This window comes from Protopterus annectens, chromosome 8.part0, assembly GCF_019279795.1.
Source record: "Protopterus annectens isolate FY-2018-M chromosome 8.part0, PAN1.0, whole genome shotgun sequence".
Classification (NCBI taxonomy): domain Eukaryota; kingdom Metazoa; phylum Chordata; order Ceratodontiformes; family Protopteridae; genus Protopterus; species Protopterus annectens.
Genome location: NC_056741.1, coordinates 866715908 through 866737663, shown reverse-complemented (window position 1 = coordinate 866737663; position 21756 = coordinate 866715908). Strand labels below are relative to the sequence as shown.

Genomic DNA, 21756 nt, shown 5'->3' with positions numbered 1-21756 from the left:
ACAGGAAGCCTCCAATGAATCAAATCCAAATTGCAAAGTATGTTTTCCCACTTGTTCAGCTGCATGCAATAGATTTTGCATTTCTTTGAAACCAGGCTGTTCTGAATGTGTGATCATTTTTTGTTTTAATTAAGACATCAGGTATTGCTGATATTTCAGCATGTGAAACTGGCAATTTAAGGCCCTCATGGCTAGAGTAGCTGAGGTATATACTTTCTTTCCCCATCTGCCTAGTGCTTTGGAATCCCTTTCAGAGGGTACAGGATTTTTAGCAATAGAGGCCTTACCTCTTTGGGACCCTGGGAAATGGTTTCTGGGCCAGCAACAGGGCTTTTATATAGGAATTTGTGTGAGTCAGGGACTCTGTAATATCTGTCTGGTTTGGCTGGTGCAGGCGGTAGGGAGTCTGGGTTAAGGCTAGATTCTAAATAAACATCATCCACAATGTCTAACACGTGTGGAATAGCCAGTGGTCTGTGCTGGGGTAGTAAAAGGAACTCTCTGAGCCTTTTCTTAGAATCAGAATAATCCTGGCCTTCCAAGCGGAAATGTTCCCTCATGCTATGTAAATTTCTCCAAAAGAGTAGTCTTCTGGGGGAGATGCTGAGGGAATAGACTCTTCAGCATCAGAATCTTCATAAGGGGGAAAAGAGTATTCCTGTTCCTCTGAAGAATCTGAGGAAATTGAGACCTGATCAGAGGAAGCGTAATCTTCCTCCTGTCTTGGCCTTTTATCAGGAGGGGATGGGAACCCCTGATTAGGGTAATTAAATCTTCAGCCATCTTAAGCATTTGTTTCTTAGGCATGGGGCCTTGTACTGGAGACTGCTGTACAGTCTTTTTTGCTTTTAAAGGAGTTTTCAGCTTAGCATAGGATTTAATGGTGAGTGCAGTCGGTCTGAAGACCCCCTATGCAACTGAAGGTGGTTCAACTGCACCGGGATCACCTTCAGGCCTGGAGTTGGAAGGGGCTAAAGATGAAGGCAGTGGAGGTCTAGTAGTCTCCGCTTGGGAATTGGAAGTTGCCCGAGGCTCTAAATCAGCGGTCGTCAGGGGCTGCGTAGGCGCCTCACAGAAAACCGGAGAACCGGCGACAGTCCCAGCAGAGGCCTCGGAGTCTGGTTTGGGTCTCGGCTGCCTGTCCTTATCCTTGTGTTTTTTTTATGCATTCCGGTCGTCGGTAGCTGCGACGGCATGGTATAATTAAATTTCCTACCAAAATAATGTCGGGCGAAATCAAACCGACGTTTTATAGTTCGTTTATTAAACAGAGTAAAACCGACAACCTGTGACATCGTGGTCTGGGCCTAGGCAAGGAATACAATAGGAATGAAAGTCCTTATGAGGTATTTGCTTCCCACAAGAAATGCAATTGTTAACTTTTTCTGACATCGGACTGAGGCAAGAAAAGGTTCCCCAATGGGGTACTTAGCTTTATTGAAGACTTCGGTCTGAAATTCGATTTGAAAATCTCAGGAGTCGGCCGACCGGCATTTGCGAACTGCTTCTACTTCGGGCACCGCTCGGCAAGAAAGACTAAAGAAAATGGCGTTGGATGCCTCTTATATACCCCTGGTGCACTGACGTCAGGGAAAAAGCGACAGCAACTGACGCCGGACCAAGACTTTGGAACTCTGGCCGACTGCTGGACCGCCTGACGGCAGGATAACCCAAGTGTGATGACTGCAGTAGTGTAACGTGATGAACATCTGCTATGATTTCCTGAAAAAGAGATATTTCACCCCTTCTTGTTCCAAGAAAAGGTTTGGTGCAGTGGTAGCAAAACTAACTCCGATGGCAAACAGCATCCTTCTGCCTTGCTCACTCCTGGTTAAAGTGACCTTAACTTTCAGCCCAAAGTAGAGGTGGGTGTCCACCCTGAATGACACCTCCTTACCAGGAAAGGTCTCAGCAAGTTAACGTCAGGGAAAGGGGCATTGACAGTAACAAGAGCTGAAGGAGACAGATTCCAAGGTAGCAGAGCCGAAGCAGATCACCTATGAGGCACAGGAGACAAAGGAGACACCAGCTCTGAAAGTGATTGGCTCTGGATGACAGAGCTGAGGCCGCTGGGGGATCTGAGGGGCTTGGGACTTTCTGATCTGGAGGGCCAGACACAATCAAAGAAGAAGAAGATGGGATTGACCGCTTACAGTTCCCTTTTGGAAACTTTGGGGTCCTTAGGACCCTGTTTCTGCCCCGTGTCCCCTTTGCTAGAAGAAGCTGACCCAAAGGAAGGAGACCTTTCAGCATCAGTTTAGCCCTCCTATCATTAATGCCATGAGAGCCAAAGCTCTCACGAACAGGCACAAGGGAACTCAAGATGAGCAGCCCCAAAGCAGTATACATACCACTCATGAATTATCCTGTGACAGAAGCATATGCTCACAAGAAATGCATGTTTTAAAACCTTATCCATTATCCCTATCTAACCTACCTAAGCTAACACATACTAAACACAAGAAAAGCTACACAGGTGGGAAAAACAATCTAATAAAAACACTAAACCTATCACTACACACATAGTAACTATAACTACCTAACTAACCCAAATAACAGTAACCAAGTAGAGAAGCAAACACTCTCAAAGAACCACTAGCTAAAAGGGATATACTGAATAAGGCACATGACCAATCTGCTTTTCGGAATGGTGGCAAACTAGAAGTGGGGAAGATCTGTTGGAGCGGGAGGCTCATGGGTAGAGGAGGTGGAGCTTGTCAAGCTGAAGCCTTTGGAAGCTCTCCGTCATCTGATCTGACAAATGACCCGTTGAACCTAGACAGAGAAGACCACACTGGATCAAAAGGACAATTATTTGGAAATGGTCTGTTCTGTCAAAGGTCGTCTCTTCTTCACATGAGTTAAACAGCTGATCCAAATATCTAAAAGATTTTGATTAGTCAATATAGTACTTAAGTTATCTGTGGACATCCAAGGTATGTACATGCTTTCACCCTCAACTGTAGGTTCAGGAAAGAACACAAGTAGATTGACAGGTTGGCCTAAAGTAGACTCGGATACTACTTTAGGCATAAAGGATTGGTTTTCAAAGAAACCCTGACACTGTGGAAAATGACGGAGGGTTGACTTGCCATAAGAGCTAACAACTCAGATAATCTTGCAGAGGTCAGAGCAATCAGCTAAACAGTCTTCCATGTTAAGAACCACAAGTCAGGCCGACGAGTTGGTTCAAATGGAGCAAGTATTAGTTTCTTTAACACAAAAATAAAATCCAAAGGCGGAGCCATTGATTAAAAATATTTTCACATGAGAATGCATTGAAAGAGGAGGATCCATGGGTAGACATTTTGAAATGGCTGACAAATGAACTTTGACAGAGGAGTACGAAAGGCCATAGGATAGTAATTCACACAAATATTATAAAACCCGAGAACAACTATCCTTGAATGGGTGCAAGTTATGGTGTTGGCACCAATTAGAAAACCTTTTCCATTTACTAATATATAGGTTCATAGGTTCATAGATTAATACTAGGCCATCTGCCCTAAGGCATTTACAAGCCTAGCCCAAATTTTTGTGGCTTACGCTACCCCTTATATGAAAAAATACTGTGCCCATTAGTTTCTTGTGGCTCTGTCCAGCAGTGACACAGAGATGATTCCCGGGGTAAACCTACGATCTCCCATCCACAGGTCAAGATTTCTCTTGAACAGAGCCAGCGAGGTGCTCTGCCTCACATGGACCGGGATTTTATTCCACAGCATAGGGAGTCTCTGAGTGATAAATCTATCCCTCCAGCACGTCCTATTTATATCCGTGCTAAGGTTTAAGTCGCTTACTCTAGTGGTTTTGGTGGATTTGGATTTTTTGAGGTGGAGCATGTCCATTAATTCCGGGTTGGACATGGCCTTGTATGTCAGGCACATGTCACCTCTGAGCAGACGGTATGCGACTGAATAGAGCTGGAGTTTCTTCAATCTGGCAGCATATGACAGATTTTGGAGTCCCTTTATCCTTTTGGTGAGGAACTTTTGGGGTCTCTCCAATTGCTGCAGATGTCGGGTGAGATACATCCCGAATGGGGCATTGTACTCGATCATTGGTCTGATAAGTGAAGAGTACAGGGGAACAATGACCTCACTAGATCTGGATGTGAATCCCTTCATGATCAGGTGGGCAATGTAGAAGGTCTTTCTAACCACTTTAGCAACGCGAGTGTCAAAAGAAAGGCCACTGTCAACCTGGGTCCCCAGGTCCCTGATAACCTCTTCTGTGCTTAGTGGATTGCCACATATATGGTAGCTTGGGGTTACCTTGTTTTTCCCGAAGGGTATGACTATACATTTTTTGGCGTTTAACTTCAGGCCATGGCTCTGGCACCAGCTATCTGTTTCCGTGAGTCCCTTCTGAAGGATATCCGTGTCCGATGCACTTTCCATTATGGCGCCCAGTTTGCAGTAGTCTGCAAACTTTGTCAGCCAAAGTCCTCCCATGTTGGCCTGTACTTCTGAGAAGTAGATGCCGAACAATAGGGGGCCAAGGACCGAGCCCTGTGGGACACCACTTGTGACCGGCTTGGAGTCTGACATAGCGCCAGCAACTCTAACCCTGTGGGTTCTGTCCTTAAGCCAGTTTGCAACCCATCTTGTGACATATGGGTTTACGTTTAAGCTGGTAAGTTTTTCTACAATACCCGAGTGGGGTATTGTGTCGAAAGCCTTTGCAAGGTCAAGGTAGGCTGTATGGACTGCCTTTCCCTCATCAATGGCCTTGGTGACTGTTTCGAAGAAGTCGACCAAGTTCAAAAGGCATGATCTTCCCTTGACGAAGCCAAACTGGGTTGGGTCCAATGTCTGCAAGTCCCCTATATCTTTGTTTATGAGCTCCATTATGATCCTCTCCATAGCTTTGCAGACTAGACTTGTTAAGCTTATGGGGCGGTAATTACCAGGGTCCGTAGAGGCACTGCCTTTGTGGAGTGGGACCACAGATGCCGTACGCCACTCCTTGGGCACGTATCCTGTGGATATGACTTTCTAGTAGCAGACTTTGTCTCCATTAGTACCCGATGCACTTCCTCAGTAAACAGGTGCTTAAAGGGAATTAAGACCCTAACATCCAGGCAGTCAGATGAATTGACTGAGGTTGGGGTCCATCAAACACCCCTATTCTTGTACAAGTACATCCATTCTGTAAGGAAGTTTGTGGTATTGTCCCTGGCTATTTCCAGAAGAAGGTAGAACCAGTGTTGCCTGGGCCAGAAGGGCATCACCACAATGATCTTGGGATTCCTTCTGAATCTTCAAATGTACCCTGGGAATCGGTAGAAAGGATGCAAAAAAGCATACAAAACATTCCTATCCAAGGAAAGAAAAGGCATCTGCCTTCTTGCATGGAGTCTTGGAGGAGAATTTTGCTAGCTGATTGCTCAGAGAGGAGGCAATAAGGTCTACTTTAGGAACTCCCCACAGATTGATCAAATCTTGGAAGATCCCCCTCCCCCCCGATCTAGTTTCCATTCCTGAGGGTCTATCTTTGTCCTACTCAGCTCGTCTTCCACACAGTTTTGCTCTGATGGGATACAGGATGTATGTTGAGTGAGACTGTGCTATAAAGACTATAAATCAAGCTAACATGCCTTGCCTGCAAAAGGGGAGGGTAAAGTACAGTTTTGTACCTACCATAAATGTAGATGTCCGAACAGGATAGCATCTGCAGTCCTTACAAATGGGTTGTCCTGTCGTCAGGCAGCCCTTCGGTCGGCCGGATTCCAAAGTCTGGGTCTGGCCTCGGCTGGTGTCGCACTTCACCCGACGTCATAGCTGAAGTTCTTCGGGTATAAAGGCATCAGCCGACGTCATTTTCCTCAGTGTTTCTTGCCCCAGATGCCAGTTGCCCTCTTGGATAGCTAAATTTTTGGAGAAATGCCAATGTTTCCAAATAGTAGAAGGCAAACACAAAAAATAATCATGTATGTACATATATACAAACAAATACACCATAAGAGATCCCCCCCAGCTAGCTATTAGGTGGGCAAATACCCTAGGAGTACCACAGAGGGGAAGGAGGGTGGGTAATCCTGACTGAAGATGCTATCCTGTTCAGACATCTACATTTATGGTAGGTACAAAACTGTACTATGTCCTTCAAGGATGCATCTGCAGTCCTTACAAATGGGTAGAATACCACAGCCAAACTAGGGGAGGAGGAAGAAGAAATTATGGTGTAGTTAGAATCCCTTGCAAAACAGCAGTGGCAAACCCTGCTCGGGATCTAGAGTATAAAGGTAAGTTATAATGCTTGGCAAATGTATGCACGGAGGTCCAAGTAGCAGCCTCTATAATGTCCTTGGTAGCCACTCCTCGTAAGAAAGCTGTGGTAGTGGCTGTAGCCCTTGTAGAATGAGGCCTTATGTTCTGTGGAATTTGCTTTCCATGGTAGGAGTAACAGAATGTAATGCAATTTCCTATCCACTTGGAGATTGTCTGTTTGGAAATTGCTTTTCCTTCCCTTCCTGTTGCATATGCTACCAGAAGCTGGTCAGATTTTCTATTGCCCTTGGTTCTGTCCAGGTAGTAGCGTAACTGTCTATGTACATCCAGGGTATGCAGCAGTCTTTCCCCTGTTCTGTGGATTGGGAAAGAAGGTAGGTAGGTGGATTGCCTGGTTTAAAGACACTCTGGATACCACCTTAGGCATAAATGTAGGATTAGTTCTCATGGACACTCTATCTTGATGGAAGATTAGGAAGGGTTGTACTGCCATTAAAGCCTGTAGTTCCGAAACCCTTCTTGCTGAGGTAATTGCCAGCAGGAAAGCAGTTTTCCAGGATAGGTGTTGAAGATCTGCTGTTGCTGCTGGTTCGAAAGGGGGGAGTGTCAATTTTTCTAGTACAAAGTTCAAGTCCCATGCTGGTAATGGTGGTTTCCTAAGAGGTTTTACATTCTTAATTCGTCTCAGAAACTGCCTGAGTAGAGGATGCGAAAAGACAGGTGGGTCGAAGCTGTATTCTGCAGAAATAGCTGATGCATGTATTTTGATGGAGGAATAGGACAGGCCTGTATGGAAAAGCTCTGCCAAATACTCCAGGATGTTGGCAATGTCTACCTTTGGCACATCTTTGCCCCTGTCGGTACTCCAAATGAGAAAACTTTTCCATTTTCCTGCATAGTTCCTTCTTGTTGAGGGTCTGCGGGCCTCAAGGATAATGTCTTTAACCCTTTGGGATAAATCTGGGTTAGTTGCTCTTATGTAATGTTCCAGGCAGTCAGTTGCAGAGTTTTCAGGTTTGGATGCAGGATGTTGTAGTTGCTCTGAGTTAACATCAAGGGAATCAGGGGTAGTGTCCACATTCTCCCCCGAGACATGCTCCTTAGTAATGGGTACCCATGTTGTCTTGGCCAGTCTGGAGCTATCAGAATTATCCTTGGACGTTCCTCTTTGATTTTCAATAGCACCTTGTGCATCAAAGGAAGGGGTGGGAATGCATATGCTGTCAGGCCTTTCCAACTGAAGGATAGAGAGTCCACTTTCCAAGCAAGTGGGTGGTATGTCCTTGTGCAGAATTTCTTGAGCTGGTGATTGAGTGGGGATGCGAATAGGTCTATTTGTGGCAGTCCCCATTTCTTTGTGATGGCCTTGAAGATGTCCGGGTGTAGCATCCATTCGTGAGCATCCGAGGTAGTTCTGCTTAATATGTCTGCTAGGATGTTTTCTTTTCCCGGTACAAAAATTGCTTGTAACTGAATGTTGCAACTCAGAGCCATATTCCATAGGTCCAGGGCCATTCGGCATAGAGGGTATGAATGAGTGCCTCCCTGTTTGTTGATGTACCACATGACTGTGGTGTTGTCTGTCCTTATCAACTGGCCTTCTTGGAGGAATGGTCTGAAATTCTGGATTGCTAGTTGTACTGCCAGCATTTCTTTTTGATTTATGTGCAGGTGCAGCTGCTCTGGAGTCCATAAGCCTTGTATGCACTTGTCCAGCATGTGGGCCCCAACCGAGGTCTGAGGCGTCCGTTGTGATGGTTTGGCTTGGTTGAATGCTGTGGAAGGGCAAACCTGGGTTTGACTGGCATGCCTGAGCCCACCATAGGAACTCTTGTTTCAGGCATGGAATTAGTGGTATTTCGGTTTCTAAGCTGTGCCTGTGTTGAAACCATAAATTCTTTAGGTACCACTGTAGCTTTCTCATATGCAGTCTGGCATGGGGGACCAGGATTATGCAGGATGCCATGAAGCCCAAGGCCTGCAGTACTTTCCTTGCTGTTAGTTTGTTCTGCTTTGTTAATGCCAAAAGTAGAGAGGAAGTTGTTCTTGTTTTTCTGCAGTTAGGAATGCCATCTGTTTTACTGTGTCCAATTCTGCACCTAAGAAGGTTATTGTTTGGGATGGTATCAGTTTTGACTTTTTTATATTGACTGTGTATCCCAGGGCCTGTAGTAAGCAAATGACTCTTTGTAAGTCTTCTGTTAGCTTGTTTTTGTTGTCCGCTTGTATCAGGCAGTCGTCCAGGTATGGATAAATTTGGATTCCCTGAAGCCTGCAGTGAGTGATTACTGATGCCAGGCATTTCGTGAACACTCTGGGCGCAGTAGATAAGCCAAAGGGCAATGCTGAGAATTGATAATGCTCTGATCCTGCAAGAAATCTGAGGTATCTTCTGCAATGTGGTCGTATGGGGACGTGCAGGTATGCCTCCTTGAGATCTAGAGTTATCAGCCAATACTCCTTGCCCAGCATGGGAAGAAGTTGCTGTAGGGTCAGCATTTTGAATTTTGGAACGATGATGAATGTGTTTAAAGCGGACAGGTCGAGAATAGGCCTCCAATTTTTTTCTTTTCTTGGTACCAGGAAGAGTCTGGAGTAAAATCCCTTGCCTTGTTCCATAGGTGGTACCCTTTCCACAGCTCTCATCCTTGCTAATTGAGCTATTTGTTTTAGAGCTTCTGTCTTTTGATTTGGTGGTAGGTTTGGCATTCCTCTTTTTCCGGGTAAAGTGTGGAAATGAAACCTGTAGCCTTGGTCTATAGTTTGCAAAATCCACTTGTCTCTTGTGATATAGTGCCAGTTTTTTGAAAATAGTGCTAACGTTCCGCCTAAGGGTGCTGCTATTTATTCCCTGGTAGGCGGTGTCAAAGCCAAGTCACTGTGATTGTCCTGTTGCAGTGGTAGTGGTTGTGTCTGTGCCTCGTTGGTTGTTACCTTGCCACTGGCGTCCCCTGTAGGCACCTCCTCTGGATTGATTTCTGCCTCTTGAACGCCTATTCCTGCCTCTCTGAGTTTTAGAGGAGTCTGGAAAGGACCAATTTTTGGAAGGCCAGTTCCTGCTAAACCTTGGAGGCTGAACCTGTAAGAAATCTTTTACTGTTTGCACAGATTTTGCCTTCTCTTCCATTTTCTTCAGTACCTGTTGGGCAGGAGAACCAAATAAACTGACCTTATCCATAGGAGCATCTAATAGCTTTGCTTTAACATGATCCGGCAAGACCTGCTCTTTCAACCATGCATGCCTTCTTATAACTGTGCCAGTCATGGCTGATCTAAATGAAGCCTCCAGTGCATCATAGCCACATTTTAAGGAATGGTTACTAACCTGCTGAATGTTATTTACCATTTCTAGAACATATTTCTTATCTAAAGAAACATCCGAGGACAGTTTCTTACTTAACTGATCAAGCATAAACTCTTGGTATTGGATCATATGAAACTGACAGTTCAATGCTCTAGCTGAGAGAGTAGCAGAGGTGTATACTTTTTTACCCCATCTCTCTAAGGACCTGGATTCCCTTTCAGAAGGGAGAGGGTTTTTAGCTGAGGTCGAAGCTACTGCCTTAGGCCCCTGGGAGATAGTCTCAGGATCTGCGAAAGGAGCCTTGTATAAATGGTGATGAGTGTCCGGGACCCTGTAGAACCTATCGGGCTTAGCAGGGGCTGGAGGTAAAGTATCAGGAGCAGTGCAAGCATCATTAAATGCATCATCCACAACAGGAAGAACTGGAGGTATAGCTAAAGGCCTATGTTGCGGTAAGTGTAAAAAGGTCCTAAGCCTTTTCCTTGAATCTGAGAAATCTTGCCCCTGCCATTGGAATTGCTCTCTCATGGCATGTAAAGTTTCCCCAAAAGAAAATTCCTCTGGTGGAGAAGCAGAAGGAATCGATTCTTCAGCATTGGAGTCTTCATAAGTAGAAAAAGGAGCCTCTGGATGGTCTGTATTGTCTGTATCATCAGAAGAGTCATCTGAGGACACTGGCTCAGGGGGCTCTGCTCTAGGTCTCTTTTCTGGAGGTTGAGAGGCCCTGTCTGGGTGAGATTGGGATCCCCTTATTAAAGAAATGAGATCCTCTGCCAGAGTAAGCATTTGGGAACTGGAACTCGGCCTGTGAGAGGGGGGCTTAACAGGCACAGACTTAGAAGTTTTGGCTGCTTTAGCCCTGGCAAAGGCCTTTATAGACATGGCTGCAGGAGGCCTAGCAGCACCACGTGCTGGGGTAGAAACATCCAAAGGGATGGTGTCCGATAAGTCTTGTGAAACCACAGTGGTAGGTAAAACTTCAGAGGCCGATTCAACTAGGGTAGAGGGGGCCTCGGTAGTAGTCATGGATTCGGCTGAAGATTGAACCGTTTGCTCGGTTTCGGCCGAAACCGAGACACTCGCGGTTTGCTTAACCGTGGTTTCGGCCGAAACCGCGGACCGCGAGTGTCGGTCCTTTTCTTTGCGTTTCTTAACAATTTGAGTAGTCGGAGGATCCGACGGCATTATGTACGCAAAATCTGACCCGAAAAACTGTTCAGCAATCTCCGACCGACGTCTAAGCGTTCGTCGGTTGAAAGAAGCACAGGCTAAACAAGCTGCTACGCCGTGGTCTGGGCCTAAACAAGGTAAGCAGTAAGAGTGGAAATCTTTATGAGGTATTTGTTTCCCACAAGTTAAACAGTTATTCACTTTTTCTGACATCGGCTGAGGCAAGAAAGAGTCCCCAACGGGGTACTTAGCTTTTTAGAAGTCTTGAAGTAGTATTCGGTAGTAGTAATCTCTGGATCTGACCGACCGGCACTTGCGAACAGCTTCTGCTTCGGGCGCCACGCCGCAAGAAAGACTGAGGAAAATGGCGTCGGCTGATGCCTTTATACCCGAAGAACTGCAGCTATGACGTCGGGTGAAGTGCGACACCAGCCGAGGCCAGACCCAGACTTTGGAATCCGGCCGACCGAAGGGCTGCCTGACGACAGGACAACCCATTTGTAAGGACTGCAGATGCATCCTTGAAGGACATCACCTGGTTCCCCCCTTCCTTGTTGATGTACCACATGACTGTGGTATTGTCTGTAACAACTTGAAGAGTTCCAAGGATGCAAAGATGATTCAGATAGAGGAGTGCCTTGATTACAGCAAGTATATTTTTAACATTTGTGTTTGCATTTATCCTTGGTGTTTCAAACACCTTGCACTTTTATCCCTCCTGAAACTACAAAGTCTCAGGCATCTGTGGTGACTGCTTGGGGGGGGGGGTTAAGGGGAGGTCTGGATTAGGGATATCTGCTGTTTCCACCAAGTGATTTCTCTTCTGATAAATTCAAGAATTGCTATTTGAAATGTTAGTGGGTGTTGGTGCTAGGAGGAAACAGACATCAGATACCACTATATCTTTCTCGTGGAGTCTTGCCAAGGATAGCATGAGAATCATAAATGCCAGGAGACACAAAAGCATCAGCTATCCCCGCTCGGAGACTGAAAGCAAGATCCAGAACTTGTCTCCAAGTATTCTCTTTCTCTGGCAACAAAAACATCCTTGAAGAAAAACCTTTCCCAAACTAGGTAGTAGTTCTACTACTCCCCGAGACAATGTATGTTAAAGGACAGGGAGAAATTGAGATGGATGAGGAATTATCACCCCCCCCCCCACCGCCCGAAAGGAGGGATTTCCTCTCACTGCCATCTGTAACCTTGATGAATGATCTTTAGAACCCACCTGTCTGAAACTACCTGTTGTCAAAGACAGCAACTGAGATTCAGACCCTCTGGAAGAGAAAAGGGACCTGGTCCATGGACTGTCCTTTGTTTTGGGCATTCCTGTATTCTTTTTGGAATCCTCTTGCCATTGCTTCTTAAAAGTCTATTTACCAGCATTTTTCTGAGACTGTTTGCTTTAACAAAGGGTTACAGAACCCCTTGGAAAATTTGGAAGAGGAGGAGTGAAACATCTTAGAGATTCCATGTATCAGCTCACCTCTCTCATCACACCTTTTGATGACGAAAAGTTAAATATCTGTACAAAGAATTTGAAATCTCATTTTTTGTATCACCTGGTAGGTCCTGAGAATGCAGCCAGACAAACCTGAAAACAGTACCAGTGACTCATAGCCTGGAAGAATTATCAAAAGAGTCATACACACACTTTAAGCAATGAGTTGAGGCCTACAAGATGGGAGAAGCTGAACTAATTAAAGCATATTTTTCCTCACAAGAAAATAATGCAGACAGGACATTCCTCATACTTTCACAATTAGTCAGAATAAACTTTAACATATGAGCCTGACAATTAAAAATTCTGAAAATCAAAGTTGCAGAGACTGCACAAACCTTTATCCACACTTATATTCCATCCTTGTCAGAAAGTGCAGGACTGTTATTAACTAAAGCTATAGTCAATGGGTCAGGTTAGGGATGAATGTATACAATTTTCTCAATCTTTTAAGTTATCTATCTGCCTTTGGAGGGGCAGTAAGCTGACTATAAAGAAAACTGCAGACAGTGCACACATCCTCCAATGCTGACAACACAGGAGGAAGGGGTGAAGGTTCTTGAAATTTCATTTGCAACAGCTCATAGTATTTTCTGAGGGACTAAGAAACCTCAATTTTCTCCCACTGAAAACACTGCCACATTCTGGAAATAGTTTCAGAGAAAGAAAAAAAAAGCAGGGAGAATTAGGTACTGTGTTCTCCTCTCAATCTGAAATCTGAAGAGAAAACCCTGCATCTGACATGTCATCTTCCTGTCCAGATGCAGAATCTTGACTCTCTTAAGGAAAAAAGAGGCATCCCTTTTTCAAAACACCTTACAAGAATGGTTAACAGCCTCAATTAGATCCTGAGCCAGATCTAGTAAACTCCTCTTGTCCAGGGAAATTTGATAAGGAGGAGATGCATGTTTAGCCTTCCTTTTCTTTCTGACAGGAAAAATAGGGCCAATAGAGTTGTTAATGGCAACAGCAGCTTCCCCAGGGATGGGCACAACATTCTGAATAAATAGTTTAGACTTCCCTGCTCACTCTCCCAGGACTGATGAGCGGCTCTCCCTTGCCCACTGAGGAGACCCTAACACCCACAGAGGATGTGGTTAAGCCCTAGTTCACAGTGGCAGTAGGTGCTTCACCAGAGGGATCTGGTGTAATAATTGAGTGGTCTGAGGTACAACAAATGGCCACAGCAAAGTTATCCACTTGTAGCCGAGGCAATTTCCTAGCCTGCTGTGTTGGCAAAGCCTGTTTGCTTAACTTTTTTCTTTTTGTGGCTGGGAAAAGGGCCAACTGTAGACCTGGTGGTTTGTTTCATGGTCAAGCCAAAAATTGTGCCTCTTACCATGGGAAAACAAGCAACACAAGCTGGTGAAAATTCAAAGTTGTAAAAAGCAAGTTTTTCCACAACAAAAGCACAGTAAAAAGCACTTTCATAGGATCATAAGAGGATACTAGGCTAATGGCCCTAGGGCATTTACAAGCATAGCCAAGTACAACCCTTATTCCCAAGAATATTAAGATGTTGAGCAGAATTAAGTCAACAACTACTGCCCCTGTCCAAGAGGGACACAGGTGAAACCCCGGGGTTGAATTTGCGGTTTCCCATCCAATCACCCAAATTATGCTTAAACAGGGTTATCAAGGGGCACTGCCTCATCTGAATTGGACGTATGTTCCAGAGAAGAGGTAACCTCTGTGAGTCATATCTGTCTCTTCAGCACGTCCGGTTGATGTCACATACGAGGTTTAGTTCCCTAGAGACAGTGCATCTTACACCATTTGATTTATGAATGTGTAGCATTTCCATTGGAGCAGGATCTGCAATTGCTTTACATGCAAGTCAGTGGTCACCTCTAAGTAGTCTGTAAGACAGAGTACAGTGACAGTGATTTCAGTCCATCAATGTATGAGATATGCTGCAGACCTTGAATTTTTTTTGCAAGAAACCTTTAATGACTTCCCAGTTGCTGCAGGTGCCTGGTAAGGTACATACCAAAGGTAGCACTGTACTGTATTACTCGCTTGATGTGCGAGGAGTACAGGGGGTTAAAAACTCTTTTGTTCCAGATGCAATGCTCCTATTTATGAGGTGGGCGACACAGAAAGCCTTTCTTACCACTGAGGAATCATGGTGGTCAAAGGAAAGGTTGCTGTCCACCTATGTGCCCAAATCTCTCACCACTCTGCGTGCTTGGGGTGTGGCTATTAATGTGGTAATGTGCAGGGACATTGCCCTTGCTGAGGTGGATAATAATGATGCATTTTTTTTGCATTGAGTTTTAGCCCATGACATTGGCACCAGCCGCCTGTCTGTAAGTCCTTCTTTTAGGATGTTGACATCATTTGGGGACTCAATAACTACACCCAATTTGTGATCATCAGCAAACTTTGTCAGCCATAGGGCTTTTGTTTTAGCCTGTACATCAGATAAGTAGATTCCAAGCAATAGGGGCCCCAGCACAGATTCCTGTGGAACGCCACTTAAGGGTCTGCTGGTGGAGGTAGAGTCATCTATTTTGACTGTGTGATTTTTGATCGGTGAGCTACTTTGAAACCCACCTGAAACTATACAGCTTGATCTCCAGCTGGGTAAGTTTATCAATGATGCCTGTGTGGGGAATAGTGTCAAAGACCTTGGTCAGGTCTAGGTAGGCCATATGGATTTGCCTTCGTCCAGGGCTTTGTTGACTGTCTCAAAGAAGTCCACCAAGTTCAAGAAGAAGGATCTCCCTTTAATGAAGAAAAACTGGGTCCGGTCGAGCATTTAGTGGTCTCCTATATCTTTGTTGATAAAGTCCATGATTATTCTTTCTATAGCCTTGCAGATTAGGCTAGTCAGACTTATGGGTCTATAGTTCCCAGGGTCTGTGGAGGCACCTACTTTATGTAACAGGATGACGGTTGCAGTTTTCCATTCAGCAGGTACAAAATCAGTGCTTAGATTCTGGTTAAAAAGAGTACCCAGAGATGCAGCTAATTCCTGTTTTAATCCATTTAGAATGCAGCCTGGGATACTATCAGGTTCCATACAGTCAGCATTTTTGGCTTTGGAGAGAGTGTTTACGACCTGCTCCTTGATATTAGGTGGAGGACAGGGGGTAGGGATGCTTTGGGGGGTATATGTTGCAGGGACAGGGGGGAGAAGTTTTCACTGAACAGGTCAGCTAGCAGGTTGGCTATTTCTGCAGGTTCACTATATGTGGTGCCATTAACAACCAGTTCTGCACAGATCTGGGTTTTTCCTTTAAGGTTTCTGACATAGCTAAGAAATAAAGAAAGTCCCAGGAGAAAGTTGCAGCTGATTTCTTTATTCACTTAAAAACACCAAATAAACGCCGTTAACACCATGCGTTTTCGTCCCATAGACTTCATCAGATTTAGCATGTGACCTGGTTTCTGATACATTTTATACCCTGTTTAAAATAGTATAGAACCAATCAAAAGTTCATACATTCAATTTAATCAAGTACTAAAACAATCCCACAGAATCCAAACAGCTTAAATTAAAATAGACTTTTGCCATTTCTAATGCTTGGTGTTAACGGCGTTTATTTGGTGTTTTTAAGTGAATAAAGAAATCAGCTGCAACTTTCTCCTGGGACTTTCTTTATTTCTTGGTTTTGTTTTTTTCGAAAGTTCCCGCTGTGGTTGTTTTCTGACATAGCTAAAGAAGGCCTTATGGTTATCCTTAGCAAAGGCGGCTAATTTGGATTCATAGTTTTAGAATGCCTTACGAGGTGTCTTATTTGCTTTGCTTAAGCCGGAGGGAATGCTTCCAATTCATAAACCTTTCCTTCCTGCTCTTGGACAGCAATTCCTTTCTGCTATTGTATAACCTATTAATGGTGGATGTCCACCAGGCAGGTTTGTTCTTTCTTGACTATCTTGTTTTGATCTTATCAGGTTGGGCTGAGTCAATGTGTTTGTACAGATGCTTATACAAGGCATTGGTGTAAATCCCAGTATAGGCATCCATGCCATCAGTGAGGGCAGGGGCTATGAAGCTTTTAATGCCACCATGCAGTACGTTGTAATTTGCTTTGGAGAAGTTTTTTAGTGTAGTTGCTGCTAATGGGAGGTCAGATGTTATTGTTACTTCTAATGAGACTGATTTATGATCAGACCTCACTAGGGAAGGCCGCACACATGGGGTGGTGCAATGATCACCAATGTTAGTAAGCACCAGATCCAGAATGTTTGGGCCTCTTGTGGGGGTGTCAACCAACTGGTCCAGGGTATTGGAAATGATGAAGTCCAAGAACCTTTGGGCAAGTGTGTTAGTACAGGTATAATTTACTCAATCTATGGATAGGTAGTTAAAGTCACCTAAAACCAGGGTGTTTGGTTGTATATTGAGCGATTCAAGTAGATCCAAGTATGCAGTGTGGGTATCCTGAATCATGGAGGGGGTCCTATAACTGGCAATAACCTGGAGAGGGGTCTTACCTACAGTCAATTGGACCTGGATTAGTTCAAGGAAATTGTTTTGTTTAACCAATCTAGAGGTGCATTTATCTTTGATGAATATTGATACTCTACCTCCTTTAGTTCTTTGCACTTTCAGTTTGTGGTCTGAATGTGTGGAAGGCATTATGACCTGGTATGGCCGAGGTACTTTCCTCAGCCTTAAACCAAGTCTCTGTGACTGCACAGATATCAAAAAATCTTCTAAAGTGAGGGCTGCTTACAGTGAATGCAGTTTTTGGTTTAGACTCCTAGCATTCAGCTGCATAACACTGAGGTTGCTTTTTGAAGCTATTTTTATGTTGGGAATTTTGTTGTTGTGACATGGCATAAAAAAGGCACTATAGGGGAGGCAAGAGCCTTAGCCAGTAACCGAAATTTCAGATTTCAAAGGCTGCCCTGGAAGATTTCATTTGGATTCACTCAGAGATCAGAGACAGCATACCAGTCCTAGAGCAGATCCTGTAAACTGAGCACAGGCCCTTGCAAAAGTGCTGCCTAAATACACGCTAAGTTAAGTAATTTTCAAACAAGCTGGCCAAAGGAAATGCTCAGTACTGAGCCTTTTTCCAACAATCTCCAACTCAGATGGGTCCTTTGCTACACTTGCTATCTCACAATCTATGAAAATAAAAATTCCTGGATAAAAAACAATTTTTCTATCCAGGAAAATGCATATAAACAATAAAATTAAAATGTGGAAGTTTTTTCCCCCAAAGGGAACTTGCCTGCCCAGCAAATGAACAGCCAAGTTGATCCTTGAGAGCCCAGAGAAGCACATTCTCTTTAACGGATGGAAAGCTCTAAAGGACTTGGTGCTTAAACCTGGTTTTTAGGCAGATTAAATATTAAACTGCCTAACGGTTTGAGTGAGTGGAAGATGCCTTGAAGTTTTTGAAGCTGGCCACTGTTACCGCAGCAGCGATCACAAAGATGAACATCAAAAAGGTGGGAATGCCTACATTAACCTCTCCTAACACTACCCATTAACAAGTAGAATAAAATAGGAGGCAGTTCAAAAAGATAAACAAAAATTCTCTTAACGGTTTTTCTAAGTCAAAAGTTCACTCATTTGGCTCAAATGTGGAAGAAACACAACACTACACTAAGCCTTTGAGAGCACATCTGGGTAGTTCAAGTAGCAAACAGGTAGTGAGGAACTGTCAAGGGTGGAGTAGCCTCAGCCTTGGATCCAAAAGTCTGAAAGTTGCCAGCTTCAAATTGCAGTTGTATCTGATATAACCATAGCTGAGACAGGCAGAAAAGACATCATCATAATGGGGTCATTTATGCTATGTCTTACAATTAGGAAAAAATGTTCTTGGTCTTAAACTACTGCATTCAAATTGCAACTGCTATAGTGGTTAAACTACAATAGAAACTACTGAAATGTATATTCTCAGTGATGTACTCAACAAACTTTTATATTTTATACCTATTTTTATTCACTGAATACTTTAGATTTTTTACTTACTGCACCTTTTCTGTACACTATGCCCAATTTTACAAGGGCAGTGGCTGAAAATAGTCATGCAACAAGCCCATTATCCCAGATAACAAATAAATCAATACACTGCAGGGTTATTTATTAGAGAAGGGGTACTAGGACCAGCACAAATCCTGGAAGTGGGCTATGCTTAAAATGGTCCACAAAGGCAGCTAGCCTAGTACTGAACTAAGAACTTATGGAGGCACCCAGGTGGTGACCAGCCTCCTTAAGTCTTATGATACACACTGCCTTCCTTTTGGGTCTAACCTTAAGTTCAGTTTTTAACCTAATCTCCAGAGGTATAATTCAAAGGTTGGACAAACTGCCTATGTATAGAGCATCTTCTTAAATGGAACACTTTCAAAGACTTTTGTAAAACTTCATGCAGTCCCATCTCCTGCAACAAATGAATCAATCACATCAAAAACTCTTGATTTTGATTCTCCAGACTTTTCCCAGCAAATAAATCATGCTGTCTTACATTCTATTTTGTTGCATCTAATTTCTGGTCAAGGAATTCAAAATGAATGCCCTCATCTCCTGCATTCCCCTTTCCATCCATACCTATGCAAATGGACACCTGCCCCTTGAGATGTACCCCACTATTTTTAATGACATGCAAAATAAAATTGTGGGTGAATTTACTAGTCTGTTTTCTTATTAGACACATTACTTTTCATGACACAGCACCAGAAGACAGTTGTAATTTATAAAAGATTGTAAATAACCATTGTCTTACCTTGGATCATCTTCAAATATATGCTGTGTCCCATTACCATGATGGATATCCCAGTCCAAAATCATCACCCTAGGACAAAGACGAGACAAGAGGAAGTAAATTACTTGAGTGAAAAAAAAAGTGGAATACTAGTCATTCTGCTTAACAGTTACAACATCGGATGCATGCACCCCCCCCCCCCCCCCGGCAACTTACGACTGGTCATTACTAAAGTTATTACAGACTGTGTAGTCTGGTCAGTTCAGTCATTCATTTGGTTCTGTTTAATTTTTACTTGTTTAACAATGGTTAACCAGGTGAGTGAACTGGTTCCATGACCCTTCTCGGCCACCATATCAGCAAGACAGAAAAGCAGTAAAATACAATACAGAAGTTGTACAGAATATAAGTAGCAAAAATATTATGCAATACATTGAATGTTTCTGTCAAGAAGGAAAAGATTTCAACACTGTTGGCTTAGTAATATGACAAAATACTTTTATGGCACTAGGACTGAAAGGCATTAAAAAGTAAGCAGTGTACACATTACTATTATATTTATGACACAAAGAATAAACACTGGGCAAAAACTGTTGACATGGAAGTAAAAAAAAAAAAAAATCAGAATGTACAAGATCTTGACGCAGTGCTGTCTCCAGAAAGAGAAAGTTAATTCTCCTTATATTTTGCTTCATTTAGCTTGTGTGAAGCAAGCCAAGGTTGAAACATATCCACAATGTATCATCACACAGTAAATCAAATCTTTCCAGGAATGCTCATATAGTGGCACAACCATCTTGAATATTGTGTGGAGCCACTGCACTCGTATTTTGTACAACTTTGCTTATTTTATATTTTACAGGTTTTGGAAGTTTTAAGGAGAATGCTGTCCTGAAATAATCGCAGATGCAAATTTAGTAAAACATGCCAATAACACAATCAGAAGCTCACAGGAGTGGAACTCGACATGAACTGATACGAAAAGAAAGAAGGTGTCAACAGATTCAATGGAATGCATGAACAGTACAGCTACTGTTGTAAAGCAGGATAAGATTCACATTTGTATTGATCTGCAAGAGGTGAATGCTGCAACTAAAATGATTAAAGAGAGTGTTAACTCCTTGTTTACAGTCAAAAACTGGTTCTAACTATGCAAAGTGCCAAGTTCTTTTCAATATGTGTATTAGGGATTCTGCCATATAAAACAGATGAAAAAAATACTGCATTGAATAATACTGACTGCAACAGGATCTCTACTAGTGATATAAGTGGGCGGGAGCAAAAATAGTAGATTTATGGTAGCATGAGATTACTGGCAGGAGAGGAGGATTACACTGCCATATATTTATATTCTACCAAAAGCTACTATTACGGAGCTTAGAAAAATTTGGGGAGAAATAATAAGATTTCAGAAGCGACAATTATTTATGGGTGTGGACTGGAACCTGATTTGCAATAGTGTGGATGAATGAGGAGGACATACAGGGAAAATACATGAAAATATTTGGTATGGAAAATGTGATTTCAGTAGAAGGAATTCAAACAGAATTTACATATTATTCCTCAAGATATGATAACTGGGCTTAACCAGATAGAAATTATACTTCACAAGAGCATGTGGATTGAACTGAAAGGTTTGACACCCATCCAATAACTATACCAGATAATGCACTAATACGCACAAATTAGACAGACGGCATTTTCCTATTTAATTAGTTAAAAGCAGAGGAATTTAAAGATAGCGTAGTGGATATGACTTAAGAGTTACTAGGGAAGATGGAAATTACTTCAGGTGGTTAGTGAGATAAAATGAAAACTGAGTTTAGCAACACTAGAAATAAGAGAGAAAGAATGAGAAAGTCGTAATAAGAATTTCTTAACTGGGTGGTCAAAGGATAAAGTACTGCAGAAGAAGGGGAATAATTTCATAGCACAAGAAGCGGAGCAACCACAGAGTATTAAAGAGAAAATAAGGGAATATTTGAATACATACATGAGTTTAGAAAGGGTGCTGTTAAGCTATATTTTTTTATAATAATTTTAAAGCACAAACACTTATAGCACACTGACACAGGCAACAGAAAGTTGAAAAAGTTGTAGTGAAACTTAAGGAGCTTATGACAAAAGGTATTAGGGATATTTTGGAAATGTTATGAACATAGCTACAAAGGAAAGGATTGGTGGAGCCAAAGAAAAGGCTCAAATGGAACCATTTATGGAGGACTTAATTATGCCAGGGTTAGACGAAGATGCGGTTCAACAATTAATAGACAAGCTAAGAGGAGATGAGATAAAAATGGCAATGCATAATCAATCAATACAGAAGCCTCCAAGAACAGATAGTATTAAAGTGGAAAGCTGAAAGTTATGAGGGAAGAAAGTAATTATCTAGAAGGTTTTGGCTAAAGGGTGTTGGGAAAAGTACCACCATCTAAGAAGAAAGCTGTAGTGCCTGTATTACCCAAAGAGAGTAAAGACGCTTTAGATCCAGCTTCATATAGACTCACTTCTATTTTAAATCATGATTATAAAATGTTTAAGTCTATACTATCTAAATGTTACCAAAGTTAACAGACATGGATCAATATTATTCTGTGGTGGGGAGACACGCATTTGACAGCATTAACAGAACTATGATAATCCAGAGGGAAGCAGAATGTTAGAACACAATCCTACTGTTGGATCTTGATGCAGAGAAAGCATTTGACAGAGTTGGCCAGAATTTTATGAACAGGGAAATGGTAGCATTGCATTTTCTGATAGAATAACAGGGTTAATAATGAGGATATATGAAGAGTTGAAGACAAGAATCAGAAGAGGATCAAGGTAGAAAAATCCTCTTTATAAACAAAAGAGCAAAGGTAAACAGAAAACCAGCCA

The 21756-nt window shown here is 42.9% G+C and overlaps 1 protein-coding gene across 5 annotated transcripts in view; it reads right to left on the bottom strand.

Moving 5' to 3' along the window:
• The window catches only part of HDAC6 (histone deacetylase 6), a 1533697-nt gene that overhangs the window by 388610 nt on the left and 1123331 nt on the right, over positions 1-21756 (bottom strand). For all 5 annotated transcript variants that reach the window (XM_044080374.1, XM_044080376.1, XM_044080377.1 and 2 more), the window contains exon 20: positions 18898-18966. In XM_044080374.1, coding sequence (XP_043936309.1) covers positions 18898-18966 — 69 coding nt within the window. The remainder of the gene's footprint in view (positions 1-18897; positions 18967-21756) is intronic.